Consider the following 22,694-nt stretch of genomic DNA (forward strand, 5'->3'; position numbering starts at 1 on the left):
TACAGTATAGTGTGAAGTTAACTTCTATATGCACTGGGAAACCAAAAACTTCATGGGACTCACTTTATTGTGCTATTTGTTTTACTGCTGAGCTCTGGAAGTAAACCAGCAATCTCTCTGCAGTGCCAATACTCTTAGCTCACCTCCCCCTTGTTCTATCACACTTTTCCATCACTTTTCACACTTCACCAAGCGTCTATGTTTAGTCACTCAGTCATGTCCGACCCTTTGCAAACCCATGGACCATAGAGCCTGCCAGGCTCCTCTGTCCATGCAATTCTCCAGGCAAGAATATGGGACTGGGTTGCCATTCCCTTCTCCAGGGGGATCTTCCCGATGCAGGGAACAAACCCAGGTCTCTTTCATTGCAGGCAGATTCTTTCCTGTCTGAGTGACCAGGGAAGCCCTAGCATAAAAATGCTCACGTTTAACACTTCTTTGGGTCTTCCTTATGAAGTCTTCCATGTCACACAGTTGTTGCTGTTTAGTCACTAAGTCATGTCTGACTCTTTTGTGACCTCATGGACAGTATCTCACCAGGGTCCTCTGTCCGTGGGATTTCCCAGGCAAGAATACTGGAGTAGGTTGCCACTTCCTTCTCCAGGGGATGTTCCCAACCCAGGGATCAAACCTGCATCTCCTGCATTTGGCAGAAGGATTCTTTACCATTGAGCTACGTCATGTAAACAAATACTAAATAAATTTGTAGGCTTTTCACTTGTTAATCTGCCTTTTGTTACAGAAGCCCCAGCCAAGGACCTAGAAGGGTAAAAAGAAAGATATTTTTCCTCCCCTTCAACACAATACCCCCTTGAACACAGCCCAATTCCCAACATAGAAAGGCTTCATATTAATCTCATCTGAAGGCATGTAGCCACTAGTGAGACAATCTTCCATCTCCAGCTGAGTGTTTATTATGTGCCAGAAACATAAGGACTAAAACATGTTTCCTGTTTTCAAGGAGCTTACTATATACTAGAGAGAGAAAGAAGTAATCATTATTCATTCATTCAGTAATCATATATAACCTCATTACATGCCAAGCCCTGTTCTAGGTAACTAAAGATGTAGCAGGGAACAAAATTCCTACCTCTCATGAGACTTATATTCCAGAAGAGAGACAGAGATAATCAATCCATTTTAATCAATGTCGAGTTTACAGAATCCCAGACTGTGATAAGAGCTTTGTAGAAAAATAAAGCAAAGAAAAGAAAGAATGTAGGGGGAGAAAGCAATCTGCAGTGGGGCTGTCAGAACTGGGCTCATTGACAAGGTTCTACACGAGCAGACAAAAGGGAAGAGCATGGATGTGTGAGGGAATAGGTGGGAAATGTCTAGCATTTTCCAGGAACAACAGCAAAGCTAGAGCAGCAAGTTGCAGGACTGTGATGGGAATGGTAGAACAGCAGGCAGTGTGCTCAGTGTTGGAACTGAAGTGCTCACAGGTCTGCCGGAAGGTGGATGAGTCAAGGCTGAGTGATACTCATACTGTGAATGAAGGACAAGCAGGAACTGTTCAGGCCCAAAAAAAAAAAAAAAATGGAGGAAGAAGGGATACCAAAAAGGGAGATGAGCACATGCAAAAAGCAGGAGAAAATGACAGTCATGGATACAAAATTAGAAACTCAGATGATGATGATAATGATGACAAGATAACAATAATGGTAGTGATTCAGGATGAGAAGTCTTCATAGTTCAAAAAATATTTCAAATTCATTTAACAGGCTATTTTATGAAGCCTCTGTGATCCCCCAACATAACTATTAATAATTGTTGCTCAATCACTCAGTTATGTCTGACTCTTTGCAACCCCATGCACTGCAGCATGCCAGGCTTCCCTGTCCTTCACCATCTCTCGGAGCTTGCTCAAACTCATGTCCATTGAGTCGGTGATGCCTTCCAACCATCTTATCCTCTGTCATCCCCCTCTCCTCCTGCCTTCAATCTTTCCCAGCATCAGGGTCTTTTCCAGTGAGTCGGCTCTTCATATCAGGTGGTTAAAGTGCTGGAGCTTCAACTTCAGTATCAGCCCTTCAAATAAATATTCAGGGTTGATTTCCTTTAGCATTGACTGGTTTGATCTCCTTGCAGTCCAAGGGACTCTTCTCCAACAACACAGTTTAAAAACATCAATTCTTCAGCACTCAGCCTTCTTTATGGCCCAACTCTCACATCCATACATGATTACTGGAAAAACCATAGCTTTGACTATAAGGACCTTGGTCGGCAAAGTAATGTCTCTGCTAATATGCTGTTTAGGTTCATCATAGCTTTTCTTCCAAGAAGCATGCATCTTTTAATTTCATGGCAGCGGTCATCATCTGCAGTGATTTTGGAACCCAAGAAAATAAACTCTCTCACTGTTTCCACTGTTTTCCCATCTATTTGTCATGAAGTGATGGAACTGGATGCCATGATCTTAAGGTTGTCTGAATGTTGAGTTTTAAGCCAGCTTTTTCACCCTCCTCTTTCACCTTCATAAAGCAGATGAAGTTCCTTCTTAGCTTCTGCCACAAGGGTGGTGTCATCTGCATAATTGAGGTTATTGATATTTCTCCCAGCAATCTTAATTCCAGCTTGTGCTTCCTCCAGCCCAGCATTTCACATGATGTACTGACTCTGAATAGAAGTTAAATAAGCAGGGCGACAATATACAGCCTTGACATACTCCTTTCCCAATTTTGAACCAGTCCGTTGTTCCATGACTGGTTCTAACTGTTGTTTCTTGACCTGCATACAGGTTTCTCAGGAGGCAGGTAACATGGTCTGGTATTCCCATCTCTTTGAGAATTTTCCCCAGTTTGCTGTGATCCACACAGTCAAAGGCTTTAGCATAGTCAATGAAGCAGTAGATGTTTTTCTGGAAATCTCTTGCCTTTTCTATGATCCAACAGATGTTGGCAATTTGATCTCTGGTTCCTCTGCCTTTTCTAAATCCAGCTTGAACATCTGGAAGTTCTCAGCTCACATACTGTTGAAGCCTAGCCTGAAGGATTTTGAGCATTACCTGCTAGATGTGAAATGAGCACAATTGTACGGTAGTTTGAACATTGCCCATTCTGGCAAATGTAATGTAGTTAATGTAGATGACTATTAATATAATTAATGTAGAATTGTAGAAGAGTAGAACAGTTAATGTAGAGAAGTATTAATACCTACATAGAAAGAAACTATGAAGATTTAATACAATAACGCCCTAAGGCACCTGGCACTTGGTTTTCTGGAATGAGGAAGAGAGCATGGTAAAAGCCCAGAGTAAAGACTCATGGAAGCAACTGCTATAGCAAAGGAGTCCAGGAGCCAGCAGAGGAGGGCATGAAGAGGAGGAGGGTGATGATAATAGCGGAGGAGGAGGAGCAACAACGAACAAAGGACAAAACTTAAAACACTCAGAAAAGGCCTAAGCATCAGGGAGGTAGACAGAAAGGGGGCCATGTAGGGGGTACTCAGACATGAGTCTGTTACAAAGTGCAAGAAGCTACAGCCAGCCTACAGTGGAAGGCAGGAGGGCAGAGACAAAAATCACCTGAACTGGCTCTCATTAATCCCCTGAACACACTCACAGACTGAAAGACTAGAATAGCTACCTGACGGCATCTCTACAGTCCTCCAACAGGAATGAACAATCTGCAGCGCAAAGGCCACTCCACAGCCAAGGGAGGAACCACAAGCCGCCACAGAGGGCCAGCAGCCAAGAAAGGCATACAATTCCAAAAGAGGACGGGCAGGAAAGGAAGGGTACCGAGCACCAAGTGATCAACAGCCTCTCTAACTCACCATCAAAGTTATTCAACAGCTCAAATAGGGGAGCATTAATGCTTCTGCAAATGACTGTCAAAGGACAAGTACAATACAAGCAGGCCTCATAACCTGTAAGAGTCTCAGGCTTATTAAAGACAGTTGGCTAGAAACCTTCATGTTGAGTGGCAACTTCAAAAACAAAGGCCCAGGATAACATGATGCCCAAACCACAGCACTTGCACTAGGGCTTATTTTATATACTGTGGTCCACAAGCCACACTGATGTCAGTTATAAAATACAAACTGATCCATGAGATGCTTGAAATACATATTTTTCCTGATTGGTTATTTTTAGAGAAGTAGTATGTCAGAGCTGAGGTTTATCTGGCTCTGTTAAAGCTACTCTTCTGATATTTTGGGGCAACTGTAAACTCACCCCAAGATAGCAATACTGTCTAGGAATCCTCTTACCATCTTGCTGCCAACTCTTATGTGACCTCTCTAATTTTACTCACTACCTGCAGGGTAAGTCAGAATATGACCTCCTTGTAGAAAAGAGATTTAAGGAGTAAGCTGAGGAAGGTACTACCTTCATTCTTTCATTACAGCTTCAAGCTGCAACTATTATGTTGTCTAGAAAGTTATTTTTTTTTAACTCTGAGGAAACAATGTTGAGTGTCATTTAGCAAAACTTCAGCCCTGGAAAAAGCCACTTATTCCAGAGACATTCTAGAAACACAGAGAAACTAAGTGACTATCCTCAGGCTACATTTCTCCCAGAGCCAGGTCTATGGCTGCGTTTCCTGTGTGTTCTTCTTCCAACTAAGGCAGAATCCACAGGCTTTAAATAAGATATTCTAAGAGATAGCTCACCATAAATTAAGAAAGAGTGAGGAATATTCTTTCTTCAAGGCTAAATGACAAACTTAGTATAAATGAAACAGAGATGCCAACAGGATGGTAGCTTCCAGTCTAAGTCACCAATTCACTCTGCAGGCAGGCCTGGCACATCCAGCACTGCCTATAACTTATTCTAGAAGCTGAATTTAAGATTAAACTGAATTGGAATTCATGCTTTAGAAATGAGGAGTCAAGGAGACACTCTTCAAAGGTCTTCTTTCCTACAGGTACTGTACATTAAAAAATCCTGGAAAAACAGAGTGACATCAGGATCATTTTTCAGGCTTGCAGGCATGCTGGGCGCAGGCATCTTTCACCTTTGATCTCACATCATGTCTGTCTGGCTATCTGTACAGCACTGGCTATTAAGTCAGTTCATAATGCTGAACACAAATAAATCTTCATCATGATCAGTTAAGATGGCAGACACGTCCACAGAACAAGTCAGAATAATTTCCCCAGAAAAAAAAAATTATAGTTTAGATTAAGATATTTAAATAGTTATACACAGAACATTCCTTGAAGCCATCAGATAAGTTTTACTGTACTGAATGCAGCCTGCTTCATGAGTGAGCAGCTCCAAGTGTGGGGCCCTCGGGCTGCCGAGCACAGCATTTACCCTTGCGTGCTTCTGTAATGGATATCTGTGGATATTTATAGTCTAAAAGCCTGAGCAATGGCACTCACAGTGCTGACACTGATGCCAGACTAATAAACACCAGAGGCACCACCTAGTAGCCATTGCTACATATTTAAAACCTTCTTCTTAAGTCGGAATCCAAATCAAGGATACAACATTTCAACTCACTTTGAGGTGCAGCTAAAAACAGAAAGCAGTTACATGTTACTCTCTTTGCCAGAGATGTGCAGAGGGCCCAGGGTATTTATGATGGATAACCTGGGTCTCTTCCACATGGAAACAGGATATTCAATGAATGAAGCAATAGTAATGCCCTGTGTAAAAGTATTCTACCAACTGACCCTTTTTTTAAAAAGTCAAAAGTAAAGAGAAACAAAGGGACATAAAATGTTAGGAAAATGAATGACCCTCCTGTATTACTGTTTTCCATTACAGTATTTTTCTCCTACAGTCTCATGTCTTAGGAATGCCATTCCTTCACATTCAGAACAATGAAACAGTCTCCAAAATGAGAAATCTGCAAGCATTTCTGTCGTACAACCACTGCCTTGCCCTGTGAACACAGGATGTCATCTGCCTGCAGCATTAAAATGAAGGTCTGCTGACACAGAATTCCCACCATTCACAAACTAGGAGCAGAACTAAGGTGCTTACACTACTACCATGCTGCATTAAAAAACAAGACTGAATGCAAAACCATAAAGAAACTATTTTCTAAAGCTAGTGAAAAAAGGAAATGTCATTTAGATTGGCTTAAAGGAGAATTAAAACACAGAAACTTATTTCTGCTAAAAGTAATAAAACAGTTTTGGGTGGGAAGTAGGGAGGCTGGGGAGAGGGTTCCTTGAATAAAGGCAGTGTTATTCCCTGGAAACTATCCAGAAGATACTGGGCGACCTAACACTTAAAGCATCCAGTCCACATCTTGACTGCTAACATTCAACATTATTTTCAGTTGGTTCCATTTAGCAGTCGGGAAGAAAATTTTTTGTACATCAAGTAGTGTTTAAAGTGTAATCTCATTTGTACATTAAAGTAGGATTCAAATAGTAAGACTCCAAATTTCCAAAGAAAAATGACATTTTATAATAAATGACAGATTCCATGTTTCCTTTCCACAGAATCCCTGCATGTTGCCATTGGCCTGAAGAGAACCCTACATAGCAACTTTGTCACTGATGCCCATCGTGATAAAATACAGAAACAAAAAACAATTCTTGCATAGGCCTTCACTAACATCTTCAGTAAAATTCCAAAGTCAATTTTACAATAGCAGAAATTATCCTTTTCTTTACAATATTTAATGAAAAGATTTCTCACTCCCTGTCCCTTTTTGTCAGGTGTTTGAGAATTTCCCCCCTTTCCACTAACAAATCCTGAAGGAAGCAGCCAGATCATTACTTTTGTTTCTGAAGCACCTTATGTTAGAAGTGACTGAAATGTCAAAGAAAAGGTAGGCTGATTGAGAGGCAGAAGTCAATTCTTCAACATCTTTTGCAGCCTCATCTGCAAACCAAAATGAAAGCATCAACAATTATCAAGCTAAACTCCCTTTTAGCAAAAAGGCTCAGCAAACTTTTTCTATTGTTAACCTGTCAAAGTATGTCACTGTTCTCCACAGTCCTTGAATGAGCAGCCATGGTGAAGAATGCTGAGTGCACGTGACAAGGACTGCTCGCTGGGCACAGGGCTGCAACCCCCCAGCTCCTTACAGTTTCTTTGCCCTCCTTGATTTTCCCACCCTGGACTCTTGAATACAAAGGCCACAAGGGACACATCAAACTCTCATCCTGGAAGTGACAAGCAGGAAAAGAAAAGGCATTTGTGTTGCTGTCTCGATGATGTGATGGATGCCACCACAGGTGGCAACTGTCTGCTCTTGTTGTAGTCACAGAGGGGGAATAACATTCATATTCACAGAGACAGACAAGAAAGCCACTGGGTGGCATGGCGGGTGACCTGCACACACGGGACTCCAGTACACAGCACCAGCACTAAGATCCGTGACCTGCGTGCACCTGCACAGGAGGGGCAGCCCTTCCACTGCAGTGATCACAGGGCTTTCTGTGAACTTCCAGAAAATATAATTTCATTTGTCTCTGAATAAAGCTGGTATAGCTACTCAAATGTGCAAACCTTCTTTTGATTACATATTTTACTAACAGAAGCAGATTCTGCGCTTTGCGGAATTTCATCTTCCAAAGAAACCAAATGTTTAATTAATTAGTTTCCAATGAAACTTCTAACTGAACAATTTCACCATGACTTATAAACTATGGACATATCTACTTATCAACATGACAGATGGACACACCTACTTATCAGTTACCTTGCCTGGCAAACCTCTGACCTGCCCATGCAACTCTCCCTCCCATCCCAGACTCAAGCATTCTGGTGAAGAGAAATTAATCACCTTACAAAGCAGTAATTTCAGGACACCTCTGAGAGTCAGAAAGTTCTTTCATGTCCTGAACCAACGTCTCAATGGTTTCTCATCCTTACTCAGCCTTGTAGAATGACACAGAATACCTTCCATTGAGTCTGAGTAGGTACTACCTACCTTCAGACGTTCGATGGCTTCCTCTCCTCCAGGTGTAGACATGATTCTCTCCTGAATACTGGTCACAGATGTTAAGCCCACCTGACTATTGAGTGAGCAGGAAGATGGAGATGAAGTAAGGGACCCCATGGATGCTGTGGAAAAATTGCCAGGACGTTGATTCTCAGAGGCTAGCAAGTACCTATGCTTATTGTTCTGAAAATCTTTCAGATCTAGGAGATAGAAACAAGGGAAGGCAGAAAAAGTAGAAAAGAGGAAAGGAGCAGAAGAAGGAAAAAGACAGGAAGGAACACCAGTGTAAGAAAAGAGAGCATTAAAGCAGCAAGACAAAGACAAGTTATGATACAAAGACAAGTTGTAATTGTTCTAGATGGCAGTTCTCAAACATGACTGTCTTGTTTTTAATACTGGCATTGGAGAGGTTAAGAACTACTCCTAAATTTAGAAACTAGAAAAGTCCAGTATGGGTTAACACTGCATCTGGTAGAGGGGCACAGAGCCTCCAAGGACGCTGCTGAAGCCCTGACCCCACACAACCAGGCTACCTGCCTTCCATCCTATCCACAGCTCCAAATCTGTAATGTCTTAGGTTAACACAACTGTTAAATGCCAGTAGTTCTAACAGCAAAGGAAAAAAAAAGATCATTTATCTGTCAATATGAATATATATCAGCCTGGCCTAGTATCTTAAGGGACTCAGGAAAAACTCCCAAGAATATGTTACATTAAAACAAAAATCTGAGCACTTAGTAGTGTTCTTTGTATGCTAACAAGGATTTTTTAAATATACCTTTTAAAAAAAGAAGAGGTAAGTGCAGAAACTACAGGAGTCTTGTATAAGTCCTGGCTAAGAACTCAGAGCTAATTACCTCAACAGGGATGAACAATGAGTGAACAATGAGCAAATTATTAAATCCGGTGTAGCTCATGTTCATCTACTGGAGCAAGCAAAAATTAAGGCTGATTATCTACTAATTTAAGTAAGACTCTCACTTTGCCTAATGGAATAACCATGAGTCACTGGGAAGCCGAGTTCCTAGTATGATATGCAAGTTTTAGGGAGATACTTTCATTTACTTAAGTCTTTAACAGAATTCTAAGATTTGCTTTTAAACTTAGTTTTGGTAAAAAGAGCCACAAACAACAAATTCATTAAATTGCCATTTGTATTTTTCTTCCTTAGTCATCTTTCTCCAGTAGGCACCAGAGGAAATCCATAGGTACTGATACATTCTTATTTTTAAATTAGCTCATGTTTATATGTAAGACAATCTATACTGCTCAAAATTCATATCAAAACTAAGTAAATTTTCTTTAAAGGATATGAGTCAATACAAAAAGTCAGAAAAAATATTATTAGTTTTCTCTGAGTCTATCCCATGTGAACTTAATCAAAGCCAGTTCCTGAATCCCCTTAAAACCAGTGGTTGCTTCAAGACAGTTTGAGAACCACCATCTGCAAAAATAGAACATAGGAAACCAAGCAAATTTTAAAAGGGAGGTGGGGGTAGGAACTGTTGCAAAAAATTAGCTACCAGGTGGTAGCAGCAAGGTGGGGAAGAACAGGATGGAAGGTCCAGCTGACACATGCAAGCCCTATAAGGCATTAAGTGCAGTGATCAAAACGGAAACTCAGTCGTCAGGGCTGCTCTCCTGCATGGACACAGAATTAAAACTCAGTCATGCATAGCTTTTTGGGAGATGCCACAACTGCTCAGAAAAAGTGAGGCAACAAGCTGGCAGCAGCAGCACCTGCAGCACAAAAGCAAGAACAAAGGGTGTCTCTCCCACACCAGAACCAGCTGGCTTCGGAAATCTCAGACAGAGCAGTTCCGGTCCAAGAGTCGCTGTGGGTTAGGACATTACAGGGCCTTAGAGGCCGAAACTCAAGACAGCAGCCAGGGCTGCACTGGGCTTCTCCTGTGTCTGCCAAGCCCTATCACATGACCTCCCATAGAAACAAACAAACCAACAAAAATCTAAAACTGAATCACCCCCAAATCAAGATTCTTCATTTATTTATGAGTTATTCATTTATGAGTTAGCTTAAAAGAGTGATAGATATGGAGAGAGTAATGAGGTGTGATCCCTTTATAAAAAGTCCTCATTTCAAGCACACATTTTTGACCCCCAAGTTTTTAAAAATTTAATTTGTAATTCATGAATGAGTAAAAAAGTTTACCTAATCATCAAGTAAGCTGAGGTCCAATATCTGGAGGAAATATGTTTGGCATAAGCACAGGTGAGTGCTAATCCAACATCACAGAGCTACTCTAGCCCAGAGATTTGGCCAACTAGAAGTGACTTCTTTCAATTATACTTATACACTAAGGCTCAGAGTTAGAGAGCTATTTTAAAAGGATTTTTCTAATAAGTAATCAGACCGTGAGGGATCATGAGGCCACAAAAGGTGCCATAATGATTAAAAATGAGGGCTCTTAGTTACACTACCCAGTCTGACCACATAGAAACCACGGGATCTCATTTAGTGCTAACTAGCCACTCCGGGCAGCAGTGTCCTCTTTGGGAAATCGGGCAAAAAAGGAACTTTGTGCGAGTCACTGACAGGTTTAAAAGAGATAATATATTCAGGATACCTGGAATAGGTCCTGGCACATTATAAACACTCAATACATGTGAGCTGCTGTCATCACTACCATCCCCATCTATGAGTTTGGATTCAATTTAATCATACAAAACTAAAGTGGAAAAACTAAAGAATAAAGCAATAAGAGGTTTTTAAGCCTCTTGACCTAATTCAAGCCACAGGCTGAAATTCAGCAAAGTCTGTTCTGCTAATGGAAAAGGACAGAAATAGGAATAATTTCTGAATCTACTATGCTCTGTCTGGGATTTCCCTGTTAGGATCGCTGACATGCAAAGCTCATCTTAAGGCTGATCCAGCAGAGGCAGAGTAGCAAGTCAGAGTACTGGAAACCACCAATACATGAGATACACACATTTGCCTCCACTTCCCGAGTAATCATCGATCAATGGATCAACTGAAGGTAAGCAAGAGGGAAAATATAAAAAGGGTCAAAGTTCAGGTTCAGTAGTTTTTGACATAGAGAGGGAACAGAGCAGTATTTGGTATTTGGGAAGCTGAAAATAATTAACACTTAGAATAACACACTACCATTTTACAAAAAGTATGTATTCATTTAAATTCAGGTGTTAATCAGTAAGAAGAACTAAACTAGAAGAGGCCTTGAAAATCTTATTAGAATGCCAAATAATAACATTAATCTGAAACTCAAAAAATAAAAATATGCTTTATTAAGTAAACTCATATACTATTATACTGAATATTCTAGTTAACTCCCTCAGGAGAACTTCTGATTAGACATTTTGTAGGCAGATCACTGAGGTTAGAGAGTCATTTTAAGACAACATTCTAAGACTCTGGAAGTCTAATTCTTGAACTTGACAGGATTTGGTTATTTGCCCCTTCATAAGTTTAAAAGGAGTGAGTTGGAGGGCATTTAACCACTCAAAGGTAAATCTTATCTGAAAGGAGACTGGAATGGTGGGTTTCTTACAAATATATTCAGTATTACTACTACATTAATCCAAAGAAACCCAAAACAGAAAAACAAAAAATTGAAGTAACAATCTTATGAAGTGATTAATTTCACAGTGAGAATAAACATTCCAAATAAACTTCACTGCTGATCTAAAATAGAAATCCAATAACAAATATAAGTAATGATATAAAACATTTTAAAAAGTAATTTCATGAGTTCAAAACCTGATACATGGGTACATAAAAGAAATTCTGAGATCATTTTCAATGAGCTTTTGGGGTGGGCGTGCTGTACAGCTTGTGGGATCTCAGTTCCCCTGACCAAGGATTGAACCTGGGCCATGGCAGTAAAAGCCAAAAATCCTAACCACTATGCCACCAGGGAACTACCCTCAATGGACTCCTTTAAAGGTTAAGAAAAACCCAAAAAACTCTTTATCATCAAGTTTCATGAAGTTCCTTAACTCTAAGTTTAAGAGCCCTAGAAAGGAATAGATTTTGTGCTGATCCTTAATTCACTTACTATCAATAATATCTCCCAGCCCCTGAGCACGAAGAAGGTCCTTCAGCCGTGTCACCTCCTCCTTTAATTCACGAACCAGTTTGGCATTGGGGTCCTCATTGATAACAGCATTACATTTAATTTGTTTTGCACGATCTGCATATCTAGATCCAAAAAGAAGACACATTTTTGCCATTCCTTAAATGCTCTACTTCTCATAAGTAACATACCATTATTTCTAAAAACAGCTTGAGTGTTTACATATTTTTATGAGCCTTAGTAAAAATACATATGTAGAAAGCATTATTTTTAGTACCTTATAAAGATGTGGGAAAAGGCTCCAGTGAATCTAAGTGATTTCCTCAAGATCACAAAGGAAATAAATATGAGACTAATATCAAAATATATATCAAAACTAATTTATTAGACTATATCAAAAATGTTTTTGATGAGAGAAGAGTTGAAAGTTCCAGATTAATGTAATCGAACCTAATCATATACAAAACTATCCTATTAGTGAACATTCTGTCAATAACTTTTAAAATATTACATGTACTCAAAACTTTACTATTTGTTATGATGTGAGTAAGCCACTTCTATAATGACAAACATGAGAAGGGGACACTTCTTTTTATAGAAAATATTAAGAAGTTTTTACTATTATCTAAAAGTTACCCAAAAATCTCACCAAAGCAAATTTAATATCTTTCCTATGAAAAAGTTCCTACTTTTCTCAATGAAATTGAAAAGTATAAACAGGTTTGTGTGTGTGTATGTGTGTTCCCTGTTATAAAAGGGATGGGTCATTGTTTACTCACGCAACTACCCACACAGCATAAGACAACCCATGGCCTAACAAGATGACTTATGGGGAACACTGTGTTTTCATTAGCTATTGAGATCAAACAGGAGTACCTCAGAGTGCTCAAAGTTTCATCATAGTTGATATCAGCTGGGCTCAGAGCAGCAACCATTGCAGTCCGAGAATTGCCACCTAAAAATATGAATCATGATTATCTCAAATCATACTTGTTTTATTAAAAAACTTCATTGAATGTGTCAAATCAGACAGCAAAACCTCAGATTCTAAGATTTAATCAGTAAATTTTTGAAATGTCCCCAGGCCAAGCATCATTACATGTAAATCTTGGTGTCTGGATGTACTGTGTCCAGTTTCCCTAGATACTCCACTAAAGCCACTCTTAATGATCTGAAAGTCACTGGTGACATGAATAGCCATTCTCAGCCACTTCCTTCCATCAGCAACATGTAACACAGCTAATCACTCCCTCCTTATCAAGAAAGAGGGAAAGGGGCTAAAAGAACAGTGAATGACAGGTAAAAGATCCAAAAACATCAGCAAAGAGGAGTTACATTTGATTACGTGCCTCTCTCTCAAAGGAGCATGGGGTTTTCAAAAAGGAACAACAGTTTGAAGCAGGTGTGTGGTCAGATAAAAAATTACTCCACAGTTCATGTCCTGAAGTAAACAAGACATGGGAGCAAGCCCTGATTTAAAGGTGGGCAATAATATCACAGGAAAGATATTAAAGATGCTCACTAAAGTAGCACCCTGGTTACTCTATTAGCTAAGATGGCAGAGCAGGAAGACCCTGAGCTCACCTCTTTCCACAGGCACACAAAATAACAACTATTCACAAAGCAACTTTTGGTAAGAAAAATCAAACGACTAGCAGAAAAGTCCTTAAAACTAAAGAAGGAATAACAAGGAGACAGGTAGGTGGGGCAGAGATATGGAATAGTCAAACCCACAGCCCTGCGTGGTTGAGCCACAAATGAGGATAATTGCAACTGCAGAGGTTCTCCACAAAGAGCAAGGGGTCTGAGCTCCACATGGACTCCTGCACCAAAAAGATAAGCCCCCAGAAAGTTTGATTTGAAGCCCGGCAGGGCTTACTTTTGGGAAAGCCAGAGGGCTGTGGGAAGAGAGACTCCACTCTTAAAGAGTACCCACACAATCTCACATGCCCCAGGACCCAGGACAGAGGCAGTAACCTGAAAGGAGACTAGGTCAGACCCCTGGGCTGATCCTGGAGGACAAGAGCCAGGAGTGCTCCCTGGAGGCAGCCAATTTGGGGAGCTCATTCTACCACAAGGACACTGGCACAGAAAGTTCCACTTTGGAATTCTCCCTCTAGCTGATAAGTGCTGGGGCTTGCCTTACCCACCAGCAGGTCTGCTGTCTTAAGACCCCAGAACCCACAGCCACCCAGTCCTGTCTACCTGAGTGCCCAGGACCTGCGCCCTACCCCACACCAGCACACTGGCACTAGCCCCAGCCCCAGCCCCAAGGACCCCTAGGGCCCTACAGTCAGAGACCCTGGGCCCCAGCTGTGCCCACCAACAGGCTGGCACTAGCCCCAGGATGTCCTGGGCTCCAGTCCCATCTGCCAACAGGCTGAGAGCACATCCAAGATACCCTGGACCCTGCAGCTACTCTAGCATCTAGCCCTACTCACCGGCATGCCAACACCAGCTTTGGGACACCAGATTCTGCAAGCATCCTGTCAGGAACTGGCCCTGCCTGCCAGCAGACTGACAACACATCTAGGCCCCCAGCCTTGGAACCACCCGCTCCAGAACTCAGCCCCATCCACCAATGGATGGCAGCCTCCACACAACACAGGGCCTGGAAACCAACCAGAACAGGGGTCAGCCACACCTCCCAGAATTCCCACAGCAGCCAGCCTGCCACAACAGAAGGACCCATGCAGCCCAAACATGGGACACCCCTAGAGCATACAGCTCTGGCGACCAGAGGGAAGTGCACTGCTGGGATACACAGGACGTCTCCTGCAAAAGGCCACTTCTCCAAGGTCAGGACACCTAACCAACCTACCAGATACACACAATAAAAACAATAAATTGGGCAAAATGAGGCAACAGAGAAATATGTTCAAAACGAAGGAACAAGATAAAACCCTGGAAGAACTAAGTGGAAAAGGCAATCTACCAAATAGAGAGTTCATGGTAATGATTGTATAGATGTTCAAAGAACTCAGGAGAAGAATAAATGAACAGAGTAAGAAGTTAGAAGTTTTTAACAAGAGTTAGAAAATACAAAGAAGAACCAAAAAAAAAAAAAAAAATTAAGAATAACTGAAATGAAAAATACACTAGAAGGAATCAACAGTAGATTAGATGATACAGAGGAATGGATTAGGGAGCTGGAAGATGGAATCATGAAGATAACTAAGGCTGAACAGAAAAAAGAATAAGAAGAAATGAGGACGGTTTAAGAGACCCCTGGTACAACATCAAGTGTATGAACACAAGGCTGCCCAAGGAGAAGAGGGAGAGAACACATTTGAAGATATAATAGATGAAAACTTCCCTAACCTGGGGAAGAAAAAAGACATCCAGGAAGCACAGAGAGGATCAACAAACAGGATCAACCCAAAGAGGATCACTCTAGATACATTGTAATTAAAATGGCAAAAATTAAAGATAAGGAGAGAATATTAAAAGCAGCAAGGGAAAAGAAACAAGTTACTGTAAGGCTATCAGCTGACTTTCCAGAAGAAACTCTCTAGAAGAGAGTGGCACAACATATTTAAAATGATGAAAGGGAAAAACCTATAACTAATCATCTCTAGCTGGCAAGGCTTTCATTCAGATTTAATGGAGATGTCAAAATTGTTACATTTAAGCAAGAGCTAAAAGAATTCAGCACCACCAAACCAGAGGGTGGGAAGATTTGGGAGAATGGCATTGAAACATGTATAATATCATGTATGAAACGAGTTGCCAGTCCAGGTTCGATGCACGATACTGGATGCTTGGGGCTGGTGCACCGGGACGACCCAGAGGAATGGTATGGGGAGGGAGGAGGGAGGAGGGTTCAGGATGGGGAACACATGTATACCTGCGGCGGATCCATTTTGATATTTGGCAAAACTAATACAATATTGTAACGTTTAAAAATAAAATAAAATTTAAAAAAATAAATAAAATCAAATGTAGTTAAAAAAAAAAAGAATTCAGCACCACCAAACCAGTTTTACAAGAAATGTTAAAGGGACTTCTCTAAGTAAAAAAGAAAAGGCCACAACTAAAAACATGAGAACTACAAAAGGAAAAATCTCATTGGTAAAGGCAAATATACAGTAAAGGTAGTAAATCAGTCATGTATATAAAGCAAGTAGGAAGGTTAACAGACAAAAGTAGTAAAATCATCTCTATCCTCAATAAAGAGTTACTGCTACTGCTGCTGCTAAGTCGCTTCAGTCGTGTCCGACTCTGTGTGACCCCAGAGACGGCAGCCCACCAGGCTCCCCCGTCCCTGGGATTCTCAAAGCAAGAACACTGGAGTGGGTTGCCATTTCCTTCTCCAATGCATGAAAGTGAAAAGTGAAAGTGAAGTCGCTCAGTCGTGTCCGACTCCTAGCGACCCCATGGACTGCAGCCCACCAGGCTCCTCCTTCCATGGGATTTTCCAGGCAAGAGTACTGGAGTGGGGTGCTATTGCCTTCTCCGCAATAAAGAGTTAAGGGATACACAAAACAAAAGATGTAAAATACGATGTTAAAACATTAACATGAGTTGGAGGAGCAGTAAAAAGGCTGGGTTGTTAAAATGCATGAACTTAGATCAATAATTCAAAATAATCCACATATAAAGATAGCTATGTACAGTTGGGACATACAGTGAATAACTACATAACATCTTTGTATGGTAACATATCATTAAGTAAACTTATTGGTGATTTGTTTGAAATGCATAGAAATACCAAATCGCCTTTTGTGTAACAGGAACTAACAGAGTGCTGTAGGTCAACTATACTTCAAAAACAAACAAACAAACACAGAAAAAGAGAACAGACTTGTGGTTACAGTGGCAGTGGTTAGGGCAGAGGGGAAATTAGATGAATGTAGTCCAAAGGTACAAACTTCCAGTTACAAGATAAATACTAGGAATATAATCTACAACACGATAAATATAATTAACACTGCAGTATGTTATATATGAAGCTGAAGCTCCAATACTTTGGCCACCTGATGCGAAGAGCCAACTCATTAAAAAAGACCCCGATGCTGGGAAAGACTGAAGGCAGGAGAAGAAGGGGATGACAGAGAATGAGATGTCTGGATGGCATCACCAAATCAATGGATATGAGTTTGAGCAAGCTCCAGGAGATAATGAAGGACAGGGAAGCCTGGTGTTCTGCAGTTCACGGAGTTGCAAAGAGTCAGACATGACTAAGCGACTGAAAGACGACCATGTTATATATGACAGTTGTTGAGGGAGTAAATCTTGAGTTCTCATCACAAGAAAAATTATTTTTCTATTTCTTTAATTTGTTTAATCTATACAGGATAATAGATGTTCACTAAACTTATTGTGATAACCATTTCATGATGTATATAAGCCAAATCATTATGCTGCACACCTTCAATTTATACAGTTCTGTATGGTCAATTATATCTCAAAAAAACTGGTATAAATAAATAAATACAATTAAGGTAAGCAAATTCAACCAACTTAAATCAAGAGTAAAAATGAAAAAAGAGAAAGATCACTCAAGTTAGTAACAGAGATTATTCTTCTCAAAAAGCAGACACACAGGAAAATGAATCACAAAGATAATTGGTAAACAGCTTCAAAAAGATGATTGCACATCTTTAAAAAGATGATTACATACCTAGATTTTCTCGAAGGAGCCAAGTAAGTACAGAATCTCTGTAGGGAATAAAATCAGTTTTCTTCTTCTTCTTACTCTATTAAACAGAAAGAAATGGCCTTAGCCTTTCTTAGCATTTTTAGAGAGGAATAATTCAGATGGAAGGCAAACCAGTCTAAAACTTCCAAGTAAATTAAATTACAGTGGGGTGCCATCACTGTTGAAATTTAACACTCACAGCTTCAGTTCTTCACAAAACCAAAAGCTCATTTAATAAATAATTATTTCTTATTATATTTCATTCTGAAAAATTTATAGTATTCACAGCAGTTTGGAGAATACCCTAATGAACTACCATATATCCATCACGCAGCTCTGACCATTATCATATTTCACCAATCACGTTTCAATTTCACTCAAAGTCTTTCCTACATTTTTTTCTTTCTGAACCATTCTGGAGGAAACTACAGACCCTATGCCCTTTTATCCCTAAACACTTCAGCAGATAAGGACATTCTCTTACACAGCCACAGTTCAATGACCAAAGTCAGGAAATTTAACACCAATGTAACACTACTATCTAATATCCTGTCATTTATAGCTTGTGTAGGGCTCTAAAGCAAATCCACATTTCACCTAAAAATACTTCAGGTATATATCTCTAACAGAGAAAGACTTTATAAAAAAGAAAAAAGTAACTATAAGACCACTCTCACACTTAACAAAATTAACAATGATTTTTTTAATATCATCTAATAGCAAACCTCAAATAATAATGTTTACTTTTACAGAGGGGCAAATATGAATCTTGTGCATTCCAGGTTGGATGTGTAGGAGCAACTCATTTAATTAATAAATTTATCTAGTCAACCACCAAATCATCAAGGTAGTTACTGCATATCTCGTAACTCTTACATTGTAAAACATATTAGGTTTCTTTAAAAGGAAATTATGTCAAAAATATATCAGACCATTAGAATTAGGAGTCAAAGTGAAAAGGTCTAAGAAAGCGATGCAATTTGCTGATAAGGAGATTTAGAGAGACTGCAAGATAAACTTTCTATATTTATCAAAAGTTTCCTTGTACTGCTCTCTCCATGGCCCATCTCATTATCACAGGATAAAGCAAAAGACACCAATGCAAAACCAGTGCTGAGATGAAGGAAATTATACCCTCTGAAAGTAAAACACAATGCAAATGCTTTGGCTACACCAATATCTGCTGGCTGACTACTGTGTGGTGATAATTAAAGAAGTTACTAAGGGGAAAGCCATGTTTCACTGATAGGCATCTCCCCAGTAACAGGCAGTTTAATAATCTATTCCTAGCATAATCTGAGGTCATATTAAACTAAGGATGACCTCAGTTCAGTTCAGTCACTAAGTCATGTCTGACTGTTTGTGACCCCATGGACTGCAGCACACCAGGCTTCCCTGTCCATCACCAACTCCCGGAACTTGCTCCAACTCGTGTCCATTGAGTCAGTGATGCCATCCAACCATCTCATTCTCTGTTGTTCCCTTCTCCTCCTGCCTTCAATCTTTCCCAGCATCAGGGTCTTTTCCAATGAGTCCATTCTTCACATCAGGTGCCCAAAGTACTAGAGCTTCAGCATCAGTCCCTCCAATGAACATTCAGGACTGATTTCCTTTAGGATTGACTGGTTTGATATCCTTGGAGCCCAAGGGACTCTCAAGAGTCTTCTCCAACACCACAGTTCAAAAGCTTCAATTCTTTGGCACTCAGCTTTCTTTATAGTCCAACTCTCACATTCATACATGACTAGTGGGAAAAACATAGCTTTGACTAGATGGACCTTTGTCAGCAAAGCAACCTCTCTGCTTTTTAATATGCTTTCTAGGTTTGTCATAGCTTTTCTTCCAAGGAGCAAACATCTTTTAATTTCATGGCTGCAGTCACAATCTGCAGTGATTTTTGAGCCCAAGAAAATAAAGTCTGTCACTGTTTCCATTGTTTCCCCATTTATTTGCCATGAAGTGACGGGACCAGATGCCATGATCTTCGTTTTTTGAATGTTTAGTTTTAAGCCAGCTTTTTCACTCTCCTCTTTCACTTTCATCAAGAGGCTCTTCAGTTCCTCTTCACTTTCTGCCATAAGGGTGGCTCTGCATATCTGAGGTTATTGAGCATGATCTACTTCTTAGTAAATCCTGGGTATTCAGAAAAAGAGTACTAAGTAGCTGACTTCTGACTTGTTGAGAAGGAAAGGAAGTAGGCAAGTTGGTACTTGAATTGCATCTCATCAAACATGTCCCCTACATCTTGAGATGGCTGAATAGCATCACCGACTCAATGGACATGAACCTGAGCAAACTCCCAGAGATAGTGAAGGACAGGCGGAGGAAGCCTGGCATGCTGCAGTCCATGGGGTCGCAAAGAGTCAGGCTAAGTCATCTTAGTGACTGAACAACACCTCATCCTGCTCCACCCACAGACACATTCACCTATGAGGACATCATTTCCCACAGCAGGTTGTATTCCTAAGTTACACAGACCTTTAAGGAGAATTAATCCTCTCAGTCATTCATAGCTGAGTGGGACTTTCATTCCACATGAAATCCTTGGGGCCTGCAACCTCAGTTTATCTCCATTCCCCACTGCATCTAAACACTTCACTTTGCCTATCCTTAGTACTGAAAATGCTGCAAGATTTAAAGTATGCCAATTATAATGACTGTAAAAATAAGTAAGCAGTGTCAGATTCTAAAATGTTCCATATTCATTTCTGTCAATTAGGCTAAACTAAGAAGGAGTAGCTAAACGAAGAAGTATAAATAGAACTTCAATCTTTTCCATTTAAAAATATCCCAGAACTTTAGCCATTTCTTCTCTGCTTGCTCTCATACAAATTAATGTCCTTCCTATTCTCACATCCACAATTTTTTTAAAAAACTAAGTGTTTTAGCCGCTACATAACAAGCTTTACTTAGATCACTAACCTCACTAAAAAATACTATCTAAGTATGGATGGAAATAATCCTGTTTCTCTTCCCAGTGAAAATAATGATACATCTTAATTCACCAAAAATCATGCTTGTTATATAAAAATTAACATTTATTTCTGATCTGTTACAGTTTATGACACAGACACAGAGTACTAAACTGGGTTTTATAAAACATATTATAAAAGATCATTTGCAAAATTTTGTGACATAGATCAGTGAGGGCAATCACGGAAAAAATACTTTGTAAACTTTTCCTCTGGTTGATACAGATGTAAACAGATGAGCAAATGGACAGGAAAAGTTAGAATAATCACTAAATTTTAAGTCTTCATTGTTCTAGGACCTAGATTAGATATTGGAAGAATATCTACACATGCATTATATCAAATAGCAGAGAGATGTTTTAGTCTCAGGCAGCTCTGTCCAATGAACAGAACAAAACAAAAAGCAAAAACCCAGAAAACCTGCACTTTTAAAAATATTTTTATAGAACTAGAGAATATGCAAATCTATATTTTTAAATGTATTTCAAAGCAGACACTGCCTCTCTCCCCCATGATACTCTTGTGATTCAGATCAAACTATTAAGTGCCCTATTATTTATGCAAAAGAGTATTAATAAATTTTAGAATATCTGTGTAGAAATATAAGGAAAAGGAAAATCTACTGTATCTGGATTAATAAGAATGCAAACAATATTTTCTGGAAACATTTAACGGTTAAAAACAGTTAGAAATTTAATTTTATCTTAGAGCTTTCAATTTATGTATAATCAAAGAATAAAAAAAAATTTAATAATTTAAATAATCCATGACTTTTCATGGCAGAAAACCTATATGGCAGTAACCTATATGCCTCCTAAGAGCAATAAAATAAATTTTTTATGGGCACCATTCTAAAACATAGCTGGCTTCTTGAAATGATAGCTACATTTTTCTTAAACCTCTTTGTATTGGTGTGCTATCTCATAATTCACAGTCACCCTAAATAGCAATTCTAAATTCCAGAGCTAGAAAACAAATATAATGCTTCTTCAAGTTTCCATTCCTACTTATGCCTCCAAGCATCCTGCTGAGGATTTAAAATCAGCAACTGATTATACAGCTAGATCATTTCTACCAAGCCCCACCATACCTTGCTGGTGCAGTTATCCTACGGGGAAAAGCATTTAAAAGAGAATGAGAACACACGATAAGCCTCCAAACAGAAAATATTTTAAGTCATTAAAAAAATTTTTTTAAGTCATAAATTGAATATCACTTCTCAGAGACAAGCAAGAAAACATTTAATCCTTTTTAGAGATTCAAATGAGGTACTAAACTAGAGCATAAAATAACCAGCACTTCCTTAGCTTCTAACCTAAATAACGAAGCCCCTTATACAAAAATTGTTTCAACTATTTTTGTATAAGGGGCTTTGTTTTAATTCTAAGAAATAAGAAAAAATAAAACTACTTTAAAAAATAGTTTATTGGCCCACAAATCAACAGCATTTGCCAAGGCAAATTGCTCAAAATACTCCAAAATGTACAGTATCCTGTTTAGAAAAGATTACATAGAAAATAATATGCAATAAATATACTTGCTCTTACAAGAGCTACAAAATAAGGCTCAAACAGTCAAACCTTAAGTCTTTGCAAAGACCTAGTTTAATTCTAGCCTTTACAGATCTACATTTACTTTCATTCGCCTTAATCGCTTTTATTTTCAGTACAAAGTCAAAGTGTGCCATACCTACTATCTTATCTGAAAAGCTCTAAAAAGAGAAAGACATGATATAAAAGGAAAAAAGAGAATACCCTTTATGAGCAATCATAAAATATTAGTCAAATACATTTGCTGAGTAGACAAACTTTCCCTTACAATGAAGAGTAACACTTACCACCTCTGCCAAGGCTGAAATGACTTTACCCAGAGTTGTAAGAGACTTATTAATATTTGCTCCTTCCTGAAATCAATATCAAACATAAAAGAATTATGATAAAGAATTCTACTACTGCCACATCATACATGATAACATAAAATACAACTAGCCATATGCTAACATTATTTTTTTATTTACGACCACAAGTTCTAAAAACCTTCTTTAACCCTCAATTTTTTTTCCTTTCCACTTGTTGACAGGCCAAGACCACATGCCTAACTCACAGTCCTAATTATCATCACGATGTCTGTGCTCGAAAAACTCACAGATGCACCTTCTTTCCACAACTCACTGACA

At 39.3% G+C, this 22,694-nt stretch overlaps 1 protein-coding gene across 7 annotated transcripts in view; it reads right to left on the reverse strand.

Moving 5' to 3' along the window:
- Positions 1 to 22,694, reverse strand: part of KIF1B (kinesin family member 1B) — a 148,993-nt gene that overhangs the window by 79,556 nt on the left and 46,743 nt on the right. For 3 of the 7 annotated variants that reach the window (XM_055582350.1, XM_055582349.1, XM_055582356.1), the window contains exons 9-14: positions 22,356 to 22,421; positions 17,529 to 17,604; positions 12,782 to 12,860; positions 11,888 to 12,030; positions 10,802 to 10,843; positions 7,842 to 8,053 (exon numbers count right to left, since the gene is read on the reverse strand). In XM_055582350.1, the coding sequence (XP_055438325.1) occupies positions 7,842 to 8,053; positions 10,802 to 10,843; positions 11,888 to 12,030; positions 12,782 to 12,860; positions 17,529 to 17,604; positions 22,356 to 22,421 (618 nt within the window). The remainder of the gene's footprint in view (positions 1 to 7,841; positions 8,054 to 10,801; positions 10,844 to 11,887; positions 12,031 to 12,781; positions 12,861 to 17,528; positions 17,605 to 22,355; positions 22,422 to 22,694) is intronic. The other 4 variants (XM_055582354.1, XM_055582352.1, XM_055582355.1 and 1 more) reach the window with 2 other exon arrangements.

This window comes from Bubalus kerabau, chromosome 5 (assembly GCF_029407905.1).
Source record: "Bubalus kerabau isolate K-KA32 ecotype Philippines breed swamp buffalo chromosome 5, PCC_UOA_SB_1v2, whole genome shotgun sequence".
NCBI lineage: Eukaryota > Metazoa > Chordata > Mammalia > Artiodactyla > Bovidae > Bubalus > Bubalus kerabau.